At 40.9% G+C, this 16653-nt stretch overlaps 1 protein-coding gene across 1 annotated transcript in view; it reads left to right on the top strand.

The window, feature by feature from the left end:
• Positions 1-16653, top strand: part of usp6nl (USP6 N-terminal like) — an 85670-nt gene that overhangs the window by 27406 nt on the left and 41611 nt on the right. The window contains 4 exon segments of the mRNA XM_031300310.2: positions 1171-1238; positions 6136-6215; positions 7873-7912; positions 11044-11124. Of these exon segments, the coding sequence (XP_031156170.2) occupies positions 1171-1238; positions 6136-6215; positions 7873-7912; positions 11044-11124 (269 nt within the window).

Here is a 16653-nt window from a genome sequence, read left to right as displayed (position 1 = left end):
GAATACTAAGCTATTAAAAAATGATAACTGTTGGCATGTTTTAGTGTTGACTGCATGTGTGGATGGCTACCTTACTGACTACCTTACCTATAGACCAGTGAGCCTATCAATGTTTTTTTTTACAAATGGGCTGATTTATATTAGCTAATGATATGTTGGATTCATGTTGAGACATTTTAAAAAAACTTAATAATTTGCTGGCCCCCCCTGCAGTAACTCTGAGGACCCCCTGTCGAAGATCTCTGACCTGGACGATTTAAAACTATTTTTAAGAAATCTGGAGAATACGTCTGTGGGGATTTGCTCTTGTATGTAGTTTTTAAAGTATAAACTATGTCATCTTCATGAGTTGTGTCCTATTTTGTTTTTGTATGAATAGCCTGTCTGTCTGTAACTTAGTCATTTTGCCGTTGTGTCTTGATCAGGTCTCTCTTGAGAATCTGAGACTCTTGAGACCCTGTGTCTCAATGAGATTACCTGTCTAAATAAAGGTTAAAGAATAAAAAAAGGGTAAAACGTAGTATCACGTAACATTAATTTATGCAAGAATTGCATTACAGGACTCATAGCTAAAAGTTACTGTAAACACTAAGGATATTACTTTATATTTGAGGAAAGAACTGCACATTGTGCATGCTTTTTAAAATTTAGAACAGTCATATAAAAGTGCGACAAGTGAATATAGTAGCAACTAACACGGTAAATGTTATATGCTCAAAGACATGCATACAAAAATACGTGCTGATGTTTATATTAGCATGTATATAGCAGTGTTAACCCTATATTTATTTGTATTCGTTTAAGTCATAAATCAAGTAATGTGTGTCTTTGGTATGACAAAAGATGACATGACAAATGTTACAGTTACATGTTAACATGCTAATATAAACACAAATGCAATCGTTGCTGTCTGTCCTTTCAGTCTGTGCCTGCAACAATTCCTTTTAATTTCCTGTTTGAAACTACTGATTGAAATAAACACTATGGAGAGACACAGAAAACCCCATCATCATGATGTGTAGCTCACCTATGATTTACATAACCAGAACATTAACGCACTAATGTTTTTTGCTACTGTTTGTCTGCAGCTTGTTAAGCACTGTTCCAAGTTTGTATTGGCCCTTGTCGACGCTCATTAATCTCCCCTTATTTTCTCTGTTTGCTCTCCAGCGTCTGATCAGGATGCGACGGCGAAACTTGACCAGGAGCGCGCCGAGATAGTCGCCAAATATGACAAGGTATGGTAATCCCTCCCTCCAAACGACAGTGAGCATTCTTTATCCTGTAAGGAAAAAAATAAATAAATAAATTCCGGTGAAGCTTACGTTAATTGTTTTCTCTTGCGGTCAACCACGACCAAAAATTCCAGTCACTCACTCATGCTGAGACTCAACCAAAACTTCCCAACACTGTGGTGAAATGCCTCCATGAATCACCGCCTTATTGCCTCTGAAACACAATAACAACAGCAAGCTGGGTGCAGAATGTGCCGCTCTGTGGTTTCAACATTTTGGCTGGGATTACCATGCAAGGGCCACATTTCAGATGGAGTGTCCGGGGCAGCGGAAGTCAAAAATCTCTTCTGCACGGGGCGGCCTCTAGCTCAACCAGTAAGAGCGTGCGCGCCATGTAGGCTGAGTCCTTTGCAGCTGCCTGGGTTCGAATACGACCCGCGGCCCTTTGCTACGTGTCATCACCCATCTCTCTCCCACCTTTCCTGTCTATCCACTGTCACGTTCAAATAAAGAGAAAAAAGCCCCAGAGAATAAAAAAATCTCTCCTGCAGAACTGTTTTTAAGAGAATCTATACATTTACTCCTGTACAGCTGTGTGTGTGTGTGTGGGGGGGGGGGCACCTCTATTTCACAGCCTGCTGTTATCAGTCGAACCAGCCCACCACGCTCGGTTTGTAAATTGGTCTTTTTAATTTAGTCCAGCAGGCTGCATAATCAAGCTGCCTCATTAAGAGTGAACAGACCATGGAGAGAGGAGATGATGGAGGTGTGTGTGTGTGTGTGTGTGTGTGTGTGTGTGTGTGTGTGTGTGTGTGTGTGTGTGTGTGTGTGTGTGTGTGTGTGTGTGTGTGTGTGAGATCGTCTGGCGTGGCACAATCAGAGCTAAATCAGTGTCATTGTCGCTGTCGGGGATGGGAGGAGTTTAATGGAGTCGGTTATCAAGCCAACCACACACTCGCTGCTAACACTTTCATATCAGCCAGCGTTCATGTGCCGATATAAAAAAAAATGATTTCTTGTCTCTGCGGAAAGTGCAGAAGTGAAGTTTTCTGTTTACTGACTGCTGTCTGTTTTTCCGAGCACTGACGCTGACATATTTGGATATTTGATTTACAGCATCTTCACCACAAATGTGAATTCATTCCACTTCCAGTCTGTTGCAACTCTTGTGCTAAAACTACTGTATTTTCTAAGCAATGTTAGCAGCACAGCTCCAGGGATGGCAGTGTCAGTCTGTTAGAGAATATCCAAATACTGACACATTCTATAAATTCTTAGATCTTCTGTTCTGCATTTAATATCAGATCGTGGTTATTTAATAATATATGAGAAACTTTCTTCATATATCACTTTTCTTTACTAGGTTACAAAGTGCTTTACAAAAAAAGATAAAACCAATAAAGCAACTACAACAACAAAATACAAACATAAAATCACCAGGGGTTAAAATAAAGTAACAAAGATCAAACCCAGCAACATATTGAATATCCATACACGCTTTCCTATAAAAGAATGTTCTAAAGAAGGATTGTTCCCAATTTAGGGGTCACAAGATGAATCCAGGGGGTCCGGAAATTACAGGAAAGACCTTTTACTTAATCTTTGCTTAATTCTTGTGAAATATTGTACAGCTTTACCTCTCAAAATTATTCAAATGAAACAATCTAAAAAAGGGAAAATCACTCTGCATAGACATTTAGCTTCTGAGGAGCGTTCGCAAGGAGACACTGCTTTGTATTAAGGGGTCCGAAGCAAAAAACAAGATGGGGGAACCACAGATTTATTGTTATGAATCAGTGAATAAACTGTAGAAACCCTGAACAGTGGCACTGAGGGAAAGCACACATGGCCTTAATCGTGCCGTCGATCAGAGTTCTGGTGACACGCAATCATAGAAGCGCTGAGCAGTGAGAGTCCAGCTTTAATTTTACCCTGCCATTGATTTTAAAGCAAAGAGAGAAGGAGAGAGAAATGATAAATGTGTCAGCCATGATGATGTTCTCGGCTTTTATTTCAGAGTGTGAACACGGCGGACTGGCGAATGCCAGAACGGCCGATGCACTCTTGGGCCGATTTGGGCCGCCGGAAAAAAGAAACAAAATGCGGCAACACTGGCGTATCACACTAGTTTGGCAAAAATACGCAAGACTGTACTGCTGCAGCCTGGAGGCTCCCATCTGGTGCCGTCAGTCTTCTACTTTTCAAAATAAAAGCTTGCGTCTGGTCTGCTATGTCTTCGTACTCTGGTGTTTTGAGTGTTTAAGTATGTAATAATATGTTTGTGTGTGTGTGTGTGTGTGTGTGTGTGTGTGTTTTAAATAGTACGCTCTTTTGATGAGATTAGCACTGTACTCTATGCCCTTCATTAGGCCGGTTATTCCACATTTGTGTGTGTGTGTGTGTGTGTGTTGGTCTGTGTCTGTGTTTGAGTTATTTATTTAGCTGGTGTGGTTCTGCTGCGGGAGGAGATGAATTTAGAAATATTTCACCTCAACATCTGGTCGTCAGACTGCCCTGTGAAACCACAGACAGGCCCTCTGTCTCTGTTACTGTACGAAGGATATTTTTGTGGAGAGCATCAAGTAGCAGATGGTGTCGTTGTTTCTGTGGTGAGCAGTTTAATACCTTTGTGCTAACGTTAGCTGATGTCGAGTATAGTGTTAACTAGCGTCACATGCAGCGGTGTTTGTGTTGCCTGTAACGTCTGTTTCAGAGCATCAGAGAGAAGTTCAGACATATCAGTGGCACCAGATTTCGGTAGCCAGGGTTGGCAGGAAGAAGATGTTTACAAGTAAATGTTCCAGTTAATGATCCAGGCAGCACATTCTCGTCTCCCTCCTTCATTTTACAGTTGAATGGTGGCTAGAACGGCTCCGGGTCAAACGTCAATATGGAATAGATTAATCTGCGTTTTCTTTAACGCGTTATTTTTTCTCAGATTAATTGATCGAAATTAACGCGTTATTTTGACAGCCCTAGTATGGAGTCATTGGAGTTTCATTAAAAAAGAATAAATCTGGAAAAAAAATAAGAAACTAAATGTGGAAATATAAAGAGGAATAAATAAAGCAATAGGAGAAAAAATAATGAATAATAAAGGGATACAAATAGAGAAATTACATTAAAAAAAAAAAAAATACAGAAAAAATAGAGGAATTTGTGTTGAAAAATTAATGTATTTTTTAAAAAATATATAAATTATATATACAGAAATAAATTAACAAATTGTTATTTTGTTTTGTTATTTATTAAAGCTTTAGTGCTTAACTTTTTGATATTAATGAACGTCCGTTACATTCAAGCCATTGCCAAATGAGTTGCTACAAAGTTAATTAAGACAATCAGCTCCATACAACTCTCTTAATGTATTTCTCAGTATGGCTGTGTTTAGAAGATTGTGTCGTCCTGCGACTTTCACGCGCAGAAATTCGAGTGAAGATAATGACCTCTTCTGAAGATTCCATCATGTTTTGTTAATCCTCCGTGTCCTCCATGGCTACTGGCAACTGCGTGGAGGAGGGGTGGGGTCTGTGCGCGATCATGGAAGGCTTGTATCATGTGGACGCACCAGCAGTGTTGTTGTCATTACTTAGAATTCCTCATGGGGGCCTCTTTTATTTATTCTTAATAAATTCCACTTTCATTGTCTTATTCTTTTACATATTTATTCTTTTTCATGGCACTCCTATGACTCCATACTAATGGTGCCAGCATTCAATCAAATATAGGCTTAAAAAAAACTCAACATTAGCAACATTATGCTTCCTGTTTACATTCCCCAAAGCATTATGGGAACCTAGATACTGTAATGGACGTGAATTGAATTGTGTTTGTGTTCATGTTTGCATCAGTTTGAGAACTTTAAGTGTCTCATTTTTCAGGGTAACAAGGCCTCAAATCGATTTAGTGACATTTCCATTTTTAAGTTCGTAACGGTGTGAGCTTTGCATTGACTCTTTTTCAACTTTTTGTCCTCTATTCTCCTATTATCCTTTCTCTCATGCACTCTTTGATATTCTCCCCCTGCTCTTGTCTCTCTACATAATCCTTCCTCACACACTCTTATTGTGGGTTCTCTGTGTCATTGGTCCATGGTGGTGAATTAACTAGAACCAGATTCTCGGACGCCTGAAGTCAGACGGTGACGCAGGTGGGCGTCTGGCTCTTCATTTCACACCTGTTAACTGCTGCTCACACACACACACACACACACACACACACACAGCTTTTTCTGTCTCATAAACACACCCACCCACGCCGACACACTTTCCCAAGGGCGCCAGAGTCGTGGTTCCCCTCCTAATGTAGCAGCCAATCAAAACATGATTCTCTGCCCCCTGAAGAACGTGGGTGGCATGTCATTTGGAGCAAGTTGCTGTTGAGTTTATTTCAGCGCAGAACCAGCAGCAGACAAACTGCAGGGCTGCATCTAACGGTTATCTACGTTGTCGATTTTCTTTTCTTCGATTAATTGATTCATCGTCGTGTCTATAAAATGTCAGAGGAATCGCAAAAATGTCCGCCACAAGCTTATGTGTTCAAACTATTTTTTTTTAATTTGATTTTCATTTTTTTTCCCCATTCTCTCATCCCATTTTTCAGTTTCTTTTTTAATGTATTCATTTCAAATACTTTCTTTAACCAGACGTTTGCATGTTGCGCCAGGGTTATATCTAATCTTGATATAGAGATTACGGTCCATGTAAAGGCTCTGACACACCAACCCGATGGCCGACCGTCGGCAGAAAAGGCAGTCGGACTGATCAGTCGGCTCCCCGAGGTCAAAAAAGTGCCTCGGCACACACCGAAGCGACGCTCAGTTAACTTTCTGTCCGTCTTCATTTGACTTCATGTACAGTCCGGTGTTATTCATTCCCTCTCTGTCTCTTCTTGATTGCAGGGAAAAGAGGCCACGGTGGAGCCCTGGGAGGACACCAACTTCCACCTGTATAAAGTCATCGACCGCTTTGGCTTTGTTCAGTAAGGACTCACACAGAAAAAACATCATAACCTGTCATTATTTAACTAAATGAATGACCTCCAGAGCCCACTTTGAACAGTAGCACCACATTGATAGGGAAAAGGAAGAAAATGAGAGGCTGAGAGAGGAGTGTGTTTGTGGCTTTGGCCGAGCCAGTCGGGAGGCTGTGAGGCTCTTAAACAGCACTGTGCTGGAGTGTGTGTGTGTGTGTGTGTGTGTGTGTGTGTGTGTGTATATATATATATATATATATATAGAGAGAGAGAGAGAGAGGCTGGCACACTCAAGGCAGGATGCAGCCTGGTTAGCCACAATCACAGGGCATCAGTGTTAGGATAGAGTGGTACGATCCAGATGGAGGGAGAGATTATAGGATGTTGGAAGGACAGAAAAAAAAACTCAGAGTTATATGATTGTTTAAGACAGGGACAGAAGTAGCCTGAGGTGAAGGTCACTGGCAGAAAAAGAAGAAGAGGAAGCCCAGGGATGATGCTTTAGACTGGGCAGACTGGCAGCAGAGATGAGCCAAGATGAGGCAATAAGAGCCCCGATCTCCATGTGCTTTGTAGGCTTAAGAAGCTGTGTGGATGGAAAAAGAGTAGAGCAAGAATAGACGTTAGCTTAAAAGGGCGTCTTCTCGCTCTGTATTTTTTTTTTTTTTTTTTTTTTTTTCAGAGCCAGGGCTGCATCCCAAAAGATGGGTTGGTTCAGTGAAGTGTGAAAGCTGGTTTCAGGCTCAGATGTGGACCAGAGAGTCGGTCTTGAGTAGGGCTGGGTACCGAATTCAATACTTTTTAGGCACCGACTGAATTGCCTCTAAAGTATGAGTATCGAAAAATGGCTCGTCATTCAAAACCAAATTTCAATACCTAAGGAGTAAATCTCATCAGCGTCAGTCAGCCAGTAAGCACGCAGCATGCTTCTACCAAGATCTAATAATGCTGCTGATTGGCTGTTAAGCGCTGCATGTCGTAGAGGCACGCAGGAAAAACTCTACGTTAACGCACACATGACGGGGCTCACGTAGTAGAAGCTGTTTTTGTTAAATGGATTTTTATAAAATTGGTATCGAAAAAATGTATCGTTCAGGAACCAGTATCGAAGTCACGGTATATGTATTGGTACTGGTATCGAAATCTTTTGAACGAAAAAACAATGGTGCGGTCCTGTAGAGTCCCCACGTGCAGTACTTCGTTCATTTGTTGATCTATTTATATAAAGTCATGAAATACACAATATTTCATTAAAAAAAGAAAGCAACGCACCTCATCGGGACTCATTTCTGCATTGAACATGTACACAGTAGAAGGTTTTTCATCCCTTGCTGCGAACAGGAAAAGACAAACCCTCCTCCAAGTAACTCCTACAGGGACTTTAAGACACAGATAAGCAGAGCAGGAATTGAGGAATGTCTAATCTGTTATTTCCTGTTTGTGTGACCCCTCCCCTGACATGTTTGATGTTCCTGTCGGAGAGAGTGAGACGAGCACTGACCCGGAGATCACTCAGTTGTTTCATCCATCAGTGTTTAGTGTTTTTTTTCATGGCAGTGTTGACTAAACTATGATTCTTCCACTGCACATATGACAGCAAGGAGAAATCCTACACTATGTATCCTTTCACTATATCCTTTTCTCTTTTGTCTTCTCTCCTCAGTAAGAATGAACTTCCATCCTACGACTCAGTGGAGGAGAGAGTGAGTTACTTCATTACTTCTTTTCATTTTCTGTATTTTAATCAAATATTCATTCGTGTAGTTTATGGCCCGGGAATTGTAATGTAATATAATTGTATTTAAACAGGGACAGTGTACAATTAAACATTAACCTTGTAATAAGGAGAGATGCATTGCTATTGTCCACCCATAGTCCCTGGGCTAGGCAGGTAAAACAAAAATATTCAATGCAAGTACAAAACATCAGAGTATACAATTTTACAAACACATTCACACCTAATTTTCAATAATACGCAAATATGTTCACAGTTGCATCATTAAAATGATCATGGGCTTAGTCATTTCTCAGCCCCTTCTAGAGTGCGGATCGGGCCGCATTTTTCTGTCCGAACCCGACCCGAGCCCGACAGGCATTAAGATATTTATGTCCGAGCCCGACCCGAGCCCGACACAGTTAAAATCTTGTTTTTTTTCTCATACTAATGACGTTTGTTTGTGTGGAAAGCCCGCTTTTATTAAGCAACTGTAGGAAGGCATTTGGAAATGTCAACAGATGAGCACATCAGCGCACACGGGGCAACAAGCGCACGTTAACACAGGCGCGCACAAGAGGCGCGCTGATGTGACTGAGCCCGACCCGAACATCATTTCTAAATATCTGTCCGAACCCGGCCCGTCGGGTCCCGTCAGGCTCGGGTCAGGTATCCATCCTCTAACCTTCCCATTCACAAATATGTGCAAAGTGTGCAATCAAAATCCTAACCCTTCCCATTTTACACACACACACACACACACACACACACACACACACACACACACACACACACACACACACACACACTAATTCATAAATGATTCATTTTTATCAATTAAAGTGCTCATATTATGCTTTTTGTCTTTTTCCCTTTCCTTTATTGTGTTATATATCTTTTTGTGCACGTTATAGGTTTACAAAGTGAAAAATCCCAAAGTCCACCCCAAAGGGACTTACCATCTTCCAGAGAAAACACTGTTCACAAACTGCTCCAAACAGCTCTATTGTAGTCCAGCCTTTACTTCAGAGACAAATGTGGTCACTTTGTAACACGTTATAATGCTCGCCTAGCTGCAAGCGTGGCACGCCCTCATACTCTGCTTCTGACTGGCTAGTAGTCCTTACCTAGCTACTGTCAAGGCACGCCCTCATACTCTGCTTCTGACTGGCTAGTAGTCCTTACCTAGCTACTGTCAGGGCACGCCCTCATACTCTGCAACTGACTAGCTAGCAGTACTTACTGCGCATGTGCGACTCCCAACAAAGATGGAACAGAAGTGAGATGTCTCACTCTGTAGCTAAAACAGAGAGCTCAACACACAGGGTGAAAAGAGGAGCTGCAGCAATGTGCAGTACAACAAAAATATGGTGTTTTCTGAAAATTAAACCACATAAACCTATTCTGGTACAACCTCTAAATACAATTATGAACCTGAAAATGAGCATAATATGAGCACTTTAAGCTTTGCAACTAGTCAGTCAGGAAATTAAAGTCCCTTTTGCACATTCCTGTTTGCGTTTCTCCTGCATCTGCAAAAACGTCGAATGACAATTGGTCAATGATCTGGATAGTTCCTGATAGGAGTGGGCAATATGGATCTAATTATCTGCCATATTACTATATTGTGTGATATAGTGTATTTTCTGGAAAAATGAAATGAGAAACAGTTTATGGATAAATAAATATCCTGACAGGATATATATATATATATATATATATATATATATAATTTTTTTTTTTTTAACCATTCCAGCTAATGTAAATCCTTACAAATCAACGTACATCAGCACATCAATACTACAGTGACATAACAGCTATCTTGGTATAAACAGTATTGACAAATCTCTAATGGTCGACAAATTTACATCGTCTCATAGTACATCTTTTCATGTCGCCCAAACCCTTGTTCAGCCTGAGTTTTTGGGCCCAGGAACTTAATGTAGACCCTGTTTTCTCCAAACAAAATGAAGATAAAGGGTTACACTTTACTTGAAGGTATCTACATAAGAGTGACATGACACTGTCATGAACGTGTCATAAACATTATAAACAAGTCATAAACGTTTATGACGTAACGCTCTTTTAGTAAGTGTCATTCGGTTTTTGTCATGACAAGTTATGGTTAAGGTTAGAGTTATGGTTAGGGTTAGAGTTCATGACTGTGTTCTGACAGTGTCATGTCACTCTTACGTAGATACCTTCAAGTAAAGTGTTACCAGATAAATTCCCCCAAAAAATTGTTCCTGGAGAAGTCTCTGTGGTGGAAAAAATAGCTGATTTCAACGTATAAACATTAGCGACAGAAATAAAACTGTTAATAACCGTTACGAATGAGTTTCTCCTCCCAAAGATGTCTGAGTTTAGTCCTCATCCTCATCTTTGTTTAGGAGCACATACTGTTAGATTCAAGGTGTTCCAAAGACTCATTGTCATTATAACTTTAAAAATAGTTCTCGCAGCTATTCAGATCGTCTAAAGTTCGCAGGTCATCTCTGTCACTTTTGGAAATCTATGGATTCCGGCTTTCGACTAAAAATAGACAGACTTGTTTTTCTATCACATTGTGTTGAACCTTCTTCTAACGGTTTTTCTGACACCTCAGAGTGTTTTTCAAAATGTCTTGCTGTCTGTTGGATATTTGATTTCTGTGATGTGTCAACACATCAAATGTTGCATTCATGTACCATGGGAAATAAGGAGCTTTTACACTTGAAAAGCTCTCAGCCCGTACATGCTACTGGAGTCCTTAGGGTTTGGGAATAAATAAATTAAAAAAATATCAACGTTACAATTTGTATTCATTAGTTAACACAATAATTGGAAACAAATTCATAAAATAATTTAAACGTAATAAATAAAAACATTAAAAACAATCAAAAGTGATCCTGTTTGTGATATTAAAATCCCAAAATCAATCCTTCATAAAACATGAGCTCACTCTCAAGCACATGAATATCTGATCAACATCTACAGAAGACTTTGATTAGAGCATCTCGACAGCTTCAAACCACTTTGAACATACAGTACAAAGTGTGTTCCCATCAGACGTGAACGCAGCCACAGCAAAACTTGACAAGAGAGGATGTTATTAATGTGTCACTTCTTCTTTCCGCTCAGCAAAAACACATGGAGGTGGAGAGGACCACCAAATGGCTGAAGATGCTGAAGAGCTGGGACAAATACAAGAACAGTGAGAAGGTGATCTTCTGTTTCTCTGTCTGTCGCTACATCTCACATATGTCAATGCTGTGCAGTGGTGGAGGAAGTACATGACATGTTAGGCTTTGCCTATTTTCCACAAAATAGCGGCTAGTGAAAATGCTGAGTGGCTAGTAGCTTTTGGAAAACCACTAGCCAGAGTGGCTGGTGAGCAAAAAAAAAAGTTAATGTCAAGCCCTGCAACCATGGCAGATGGTTTGAAATCTGCCTTGGTAGACATTACATACAATAGATAAAGAGTACATAACAAACAACGATACAAAATGTCATACAAAACAACTCATATGAAGACATCAAAGTCAAGTAGAGAAGAAGGAAGTTAGGAGAGGAAATTAAATCAACAATAGATTAAAAAGCAGTATAGGGAAATAAAAGATAAGTCAAGCGGTGAATTACGGCTAAAAGCAAGTGAAAAGGTGGGTCTTTTTTATATTAGATTTCAAATTTACAATCATAGAACAAGCCTTAATGTGGGATGGGAGGCTGTTCCAAAGCCTGAGAGGAGTGTCTCCCACACGGATCATTAAAGGGGGGTAGGTATCAGTTATGGCTGCCTTCATTAGTGTCTTTTTTTAGGTGCAGGTTGTGTTGTGGTGTTGCCTGGAGCGCTTCGCTATGTCCTTCATTTGTACGTTTGCTTTCAGCAGGGATTTAGTGTGTGGGTTTGTGGGCTTTGACGTGTGAAATACACTCATGGCTGGCACTAAGAGCACAGTGAGACTCATCTACAGCATCGCTTCATCTTTGTTTTAAACAGCAGTGGAGTGTTTAGTCCTTTCCTCCATCACATCACTCTTCTTCTTTCGTCTTTAAAGATTCAGGGATATTTTTTTACCCCCTCTTTGTCAGTGTGTTTTCAGCTCAGGGTCACGCTCGACACGTCTCTTATTTTGTTTCCTCACTTGCCAGCTGCTGGGAACATTTAGCCCGCAGTAGGATAGAACAAGAGAGCTGAGCAGATGTAAAGCAGTCTCCGCCGCGCGCCACACTCGATGAATTTGGCTCGAGGTTGTAGCGTTTAGCATAACAGTGATAGTATTGTGGTGCCAATGAGGTGAACCCAGTGAGTAAGACTGAAGCGGTGTCCCAGTGCCGTTCTTCATATAAGTTGCACAGAAACAGTTAAGTGTGTTCTTGTGCTGCTAGAGGATTTGCGATGCAGTGACTGCATGCACGTTGTTCAGTGGCTGCTGTTGCTTTTCGGTTTCTTCTTTTAATTTGCAGTTATTATTCTGGCTGGTTCTGCCTGAGTTTTTTTTGCCTGTTTAAAGAAATATTTTCTTCGCCACTATGACACCAAATGCTCTCTTAGGGGGAATGGTTGGGTCTATGTAAATTATAGAGTGTGGTCTAGATCGATCTGTAAAGTGTCCTGAGATAACTTCTGTTATGATTTGACACAATAAATAACATTGAATTGAATTATTCTGGCCTATGAAGGCAAAATGCATTGAGTTATAACCTGTATCCTTTAAAACCTGACATCTGTTTTAGTATAACTGCTAGCAATGCCCATGCAAGACATGTAAGGGGATACCAAATATATCTGCAGTGAGCTAATATAGGCCGATATATATTTGTAACTTAATCACAAAATATCAGCACGCAAAGTGATGTTTCTTGGTTTTTTTCGAGGTTTGCTGAATGCTAGGAACCCATCGGACCCATGAGGACTTCTAGTCGGCAGGGTTCTTGTGGTGCTGGGGGGTAAAGTGGTGGTGCAGTATCTCCCTGTGGTGTGCACACAGATGCATACACAGGAGCTGCTTCATACTCACCCTAATTTGCTTCACTGTATGTAAAGCTCAATATTTTTCAAAATAAGGGTTTTATTGTTATTTAACTGTATTTTGAATATTCAAAAAAACTGGTGAAATTGGATTTTAAAATATTGAATGTAATATACCAATGTTCTCTTCTCTATCACTTTTAAAGGTAGGGACAAACTGTTGACCTGGTTATGAGTTTGATTTGGGCGTTACCAAACTGGTCTGTTCCAGTCTGGGTCAGTTGGTGATGACAGTCGGCAGATAAAATCAAACAGTGTGTGATATGTAAAGAGTCTAATCTGAAGTCTTCAGATCCAGTAGCTGCCAGTTATTCACATAAAGATTTTCTTTTAAACATTTAAAGGTGCTCTAAGCGATGTTGGGTGCCGGCACTTCTTGTTGACGTTCAAAGTATTTTCAAACAAAACAAGGCTAGCTCGCCCCTCCCTCCTCCTCATCCCGTCCCCTCTCCCTTCCTTCTGTGCTTCCACGCACTAACCCCCCAACCCCCACCCCCAAATCCTTCTTGTCAGTTATTGGCTGGAACACTGTTATGTTTCTTGGTGCTGGTTGGCCAGTTTGTTTTTGTTGCCGTTTGTGAAGCCTGGGCTGTCTACTAGAGACCGTGTTTTTTTTACAGTGTGATCAGGGGACAGGCAGCTAGCAGATAGTGAGGAGATGTTTGCTGTCTGTGACAAAAAATGTTGTAGCCTAAAAAACGCGTGACATCGCTTAGAGCACCTTTAAACATGATATTTAGGACTGGCGTTGGCGACCAATGACGTCACTTGTGTGTTGCCGAGGGAGACACACCTCTAAATAAGCAGTTGGATGTTCACTCACCTCCAGTTCCCTCTGTCGGCACTGTATTCCTACACGTGTCTCTATCAATGATCCTAACCAAACTCTGTGCTTTTTTTTCTCCTTTTTAGTTTTTCAGCACAAATGTTGCAGATAAAACAGCACAAGCTGCTGGTTGCTGTCCATGTTTGTTTTGGTACAAGAACACGCAGTAATTGGTGTACCTCTAAAGCTCCAGTTGTTACTGACCAAGTGACTCAGTGTGTTAACTCAGTAGAAATGCTCCTTCCTGACCGAAGACTAAAATATCTGTGCAAGTTGGGAGGGGAAATAATCTTTATGTGTGGTTTGTTCAGTCTTTGTAGGTTTCAGCTTACTTTAGGGTTTCCTAAGCCATGCTAGAGGAGTTTGTTTATTGTAAAGTGACAACAACGTCTGGATTTGTGAGGACAAACGCCAGGTGAAACTAATTAAAATCTGTAAAAACAAGGAGCATGTACACAGTAAATGCAGAGAAAATCTAAAATTGCACAGATCCACAGAAATGTAAATGTTGACACACGTGTTCAAGTGTACACACACACACACACACACACACACACACACACACACACTCTCTCTCTCTCTCTCTCTCTCTCTCTCTCTCTCTCAAAGGGTGATTAGTCTAACAAATGCTCTCATTGACTCGCTCATCAGCCTAATTACAAAGGCTGTTGCACTAAAAGAAAGAAGTGAGTCCCAAGTGTGGTGATAGGAGGTTGATGGAGTGTAGGCTCTGGATTCTCCACACACACACACACACACACACACACACACACACACACCCACCCACAACCAAATGTCATTCATTCTGAGATGACACACACATCACTGCCTTTTCATAGGGAAACCACACACATACATCATGTGCATCACATACGCTGACATGCAGGCGAGTTCACAGGCAACAGCTGACTTATTACTCTTTAATACCCCTCTTAGCTCAACCTCACACATCTCTGGAAATCAGTTTACTCTATGTGCTTTTATTTTATTTTAAAGCAACAAAACATTTTAGATTAAACATAAAATATAAATTAAAATCCCGCGAAAATAAAATTGGCCAGTACTCGTTTGCTTGGTTGGTTAGGGTTAGGCATGAGGAGTTAGATTGGTTAGGGTTAGGGTAAGAATACCAGGTTAAGTCAGTCAGAGGCAGAGTAAGCCAAGTCATGCCTTCGCCATCCTAGGAAAAGAAATACAGCCTACAAGACACACCATTGGTTAGGTTTAGGAAAAGATGACACGGTTTGGGTTAAAATATGTATTTGAATTCAGGACGTTATCCCAGGGGTGTATTGTGAAGTGGGTGTGTCATGTAGCCTGCGATAATGTGCAATGGCAACGGTACACATAAAAATGGCTGCCGCTCTGACCATCCTGCAATGTTGATTTGAATAGGAATGTCCGTTCTACTCTCATTCCATTTCTATGGTTTGAATCCATGGAATCCATGAATCCATGGAATCGTAGTTCATGATTACGACTCATTCATGTGTTTGTTTTAGGTTATGGAGAGTTAATGAATAGTTAATATGGTTAGATAGTAAATGCAAGTGTCTTAAATGTCATCTGGACTTTATGCGGATACGAGACACTTGAAAATGAAAAGTGTAAATGGGGCCTTAGAGATGTAGGAATCTTCTGCACTACCTCTAACTTCTTACAGATGTAAGGGCCTGATTTATCTCTGAAATGCCTTGTGAATTACTGTTCAACCACAGAACTGAGTTTGCACTAACTCTTGCCAGTCGGGAGCTACTTCTAGCCTCAGGATATTTTGTGAATACAGCCTTCTAATAGAGGGGCTGTCCTTTTCTTTCAGTCAGTCACCTGTGCAGCACATTTAAAGTCCCAACACCTCCCATATCTGCTGTATAACCGTTCCGGCTGGTTGGGTTTTAATAGCTGTAGACAGAGAATTCCCTGCTCCGATTAGCTTTGCTGTTCCAGCAGTTTGAGTTTAAAGACTTAATCTTCTTCGCCCCGGAGTCCGGAATGATTTTCCATCTCTTTGTGCGCACTGAATTATTTTGGACTGTTCTGCATGCATAGCAGTCTCTCGAACTCCCTCTCTCTTTCTCTCTCTGCCCACAATCTCTCCTGGAGCTCGTCCAGCCACATGCTCGCGGTTCACCTTCCAAAGCCCTCTGCTTTTGCTCAGGGAGAGTGGCGAGTAGATCCGTGCATACGCTGTTTGTATCTCTGACATCTTTGACACGCTCAGAGCAGCTCGCTTGATGGGTTTCTCTCTGAATATTTTTTTTAGCAACTGCCAGAGGCTCCGATTGCATCCCGGTGGTCTGCAGCAGCAACCTTTTGAACAGATAAAACTGTATATTTTTCACTTTGTTTGTTTCACCTTTTCCTGTCTTTTTGTACACTGTAAGCACACATTTGTTCTGTATCAGTTAATAACTTCTATTAAAGTAACTAACAACCAGGATCAGTGGAGCCAAATTCTATGGATCAAATGCTTTGAAAACAAGGTTGTAAATCTTCTACACCTTGTATTGATTGAGACCATATATTATATACCTAAAATAGAAGTATTTTAAACTAAGTAAAGTGCTGTAACATGAACAGTCTATAGTGCCATAGAACGATATAATTCAAGCGGCAGTTGCTGGTTGTATTTAGCCGCTACAGAGCTCCGGGACACCGGCTACCAGCGGCAGTTGCTGCCAATAGGTGACTGCGAGCTGGCTACAGGCACCGCCAGATGACGGTTCTTTCAGGGGCCGTGGATGGTAGTGGAGTTTAGCCAGAAAAAAATGAGCGTCCTGCGGGGATGTTTAGGCACCAAAACGACTAGTTAGGTGTTTTGGCATGGCTGGCCAATTGGCATTATATCCATGGTATTGAAAGGGGGATTTCATACTTTCATGTTTTGTTTTGT

The sequence above is a fragment of the Sander lucioperca genome, chromosome 20 (genome assembly GCF_008315115.2).
Source record: "Sander lucioperca isolate FBNREF2018 chromosome 20, SLUC_FBN_1.2, whole genome shotgun sequence".
NCBI lineage: Eukaryota > Metazoa > Chordata > Actinopteri > Perciformes > Percidae > Sander > Sander lucioperca.
The sequence above is the reverse complement of the archived record's forward strand: the minus strand, read 5'-3'. Positions and strand labels throughout refer to the sequence as shown.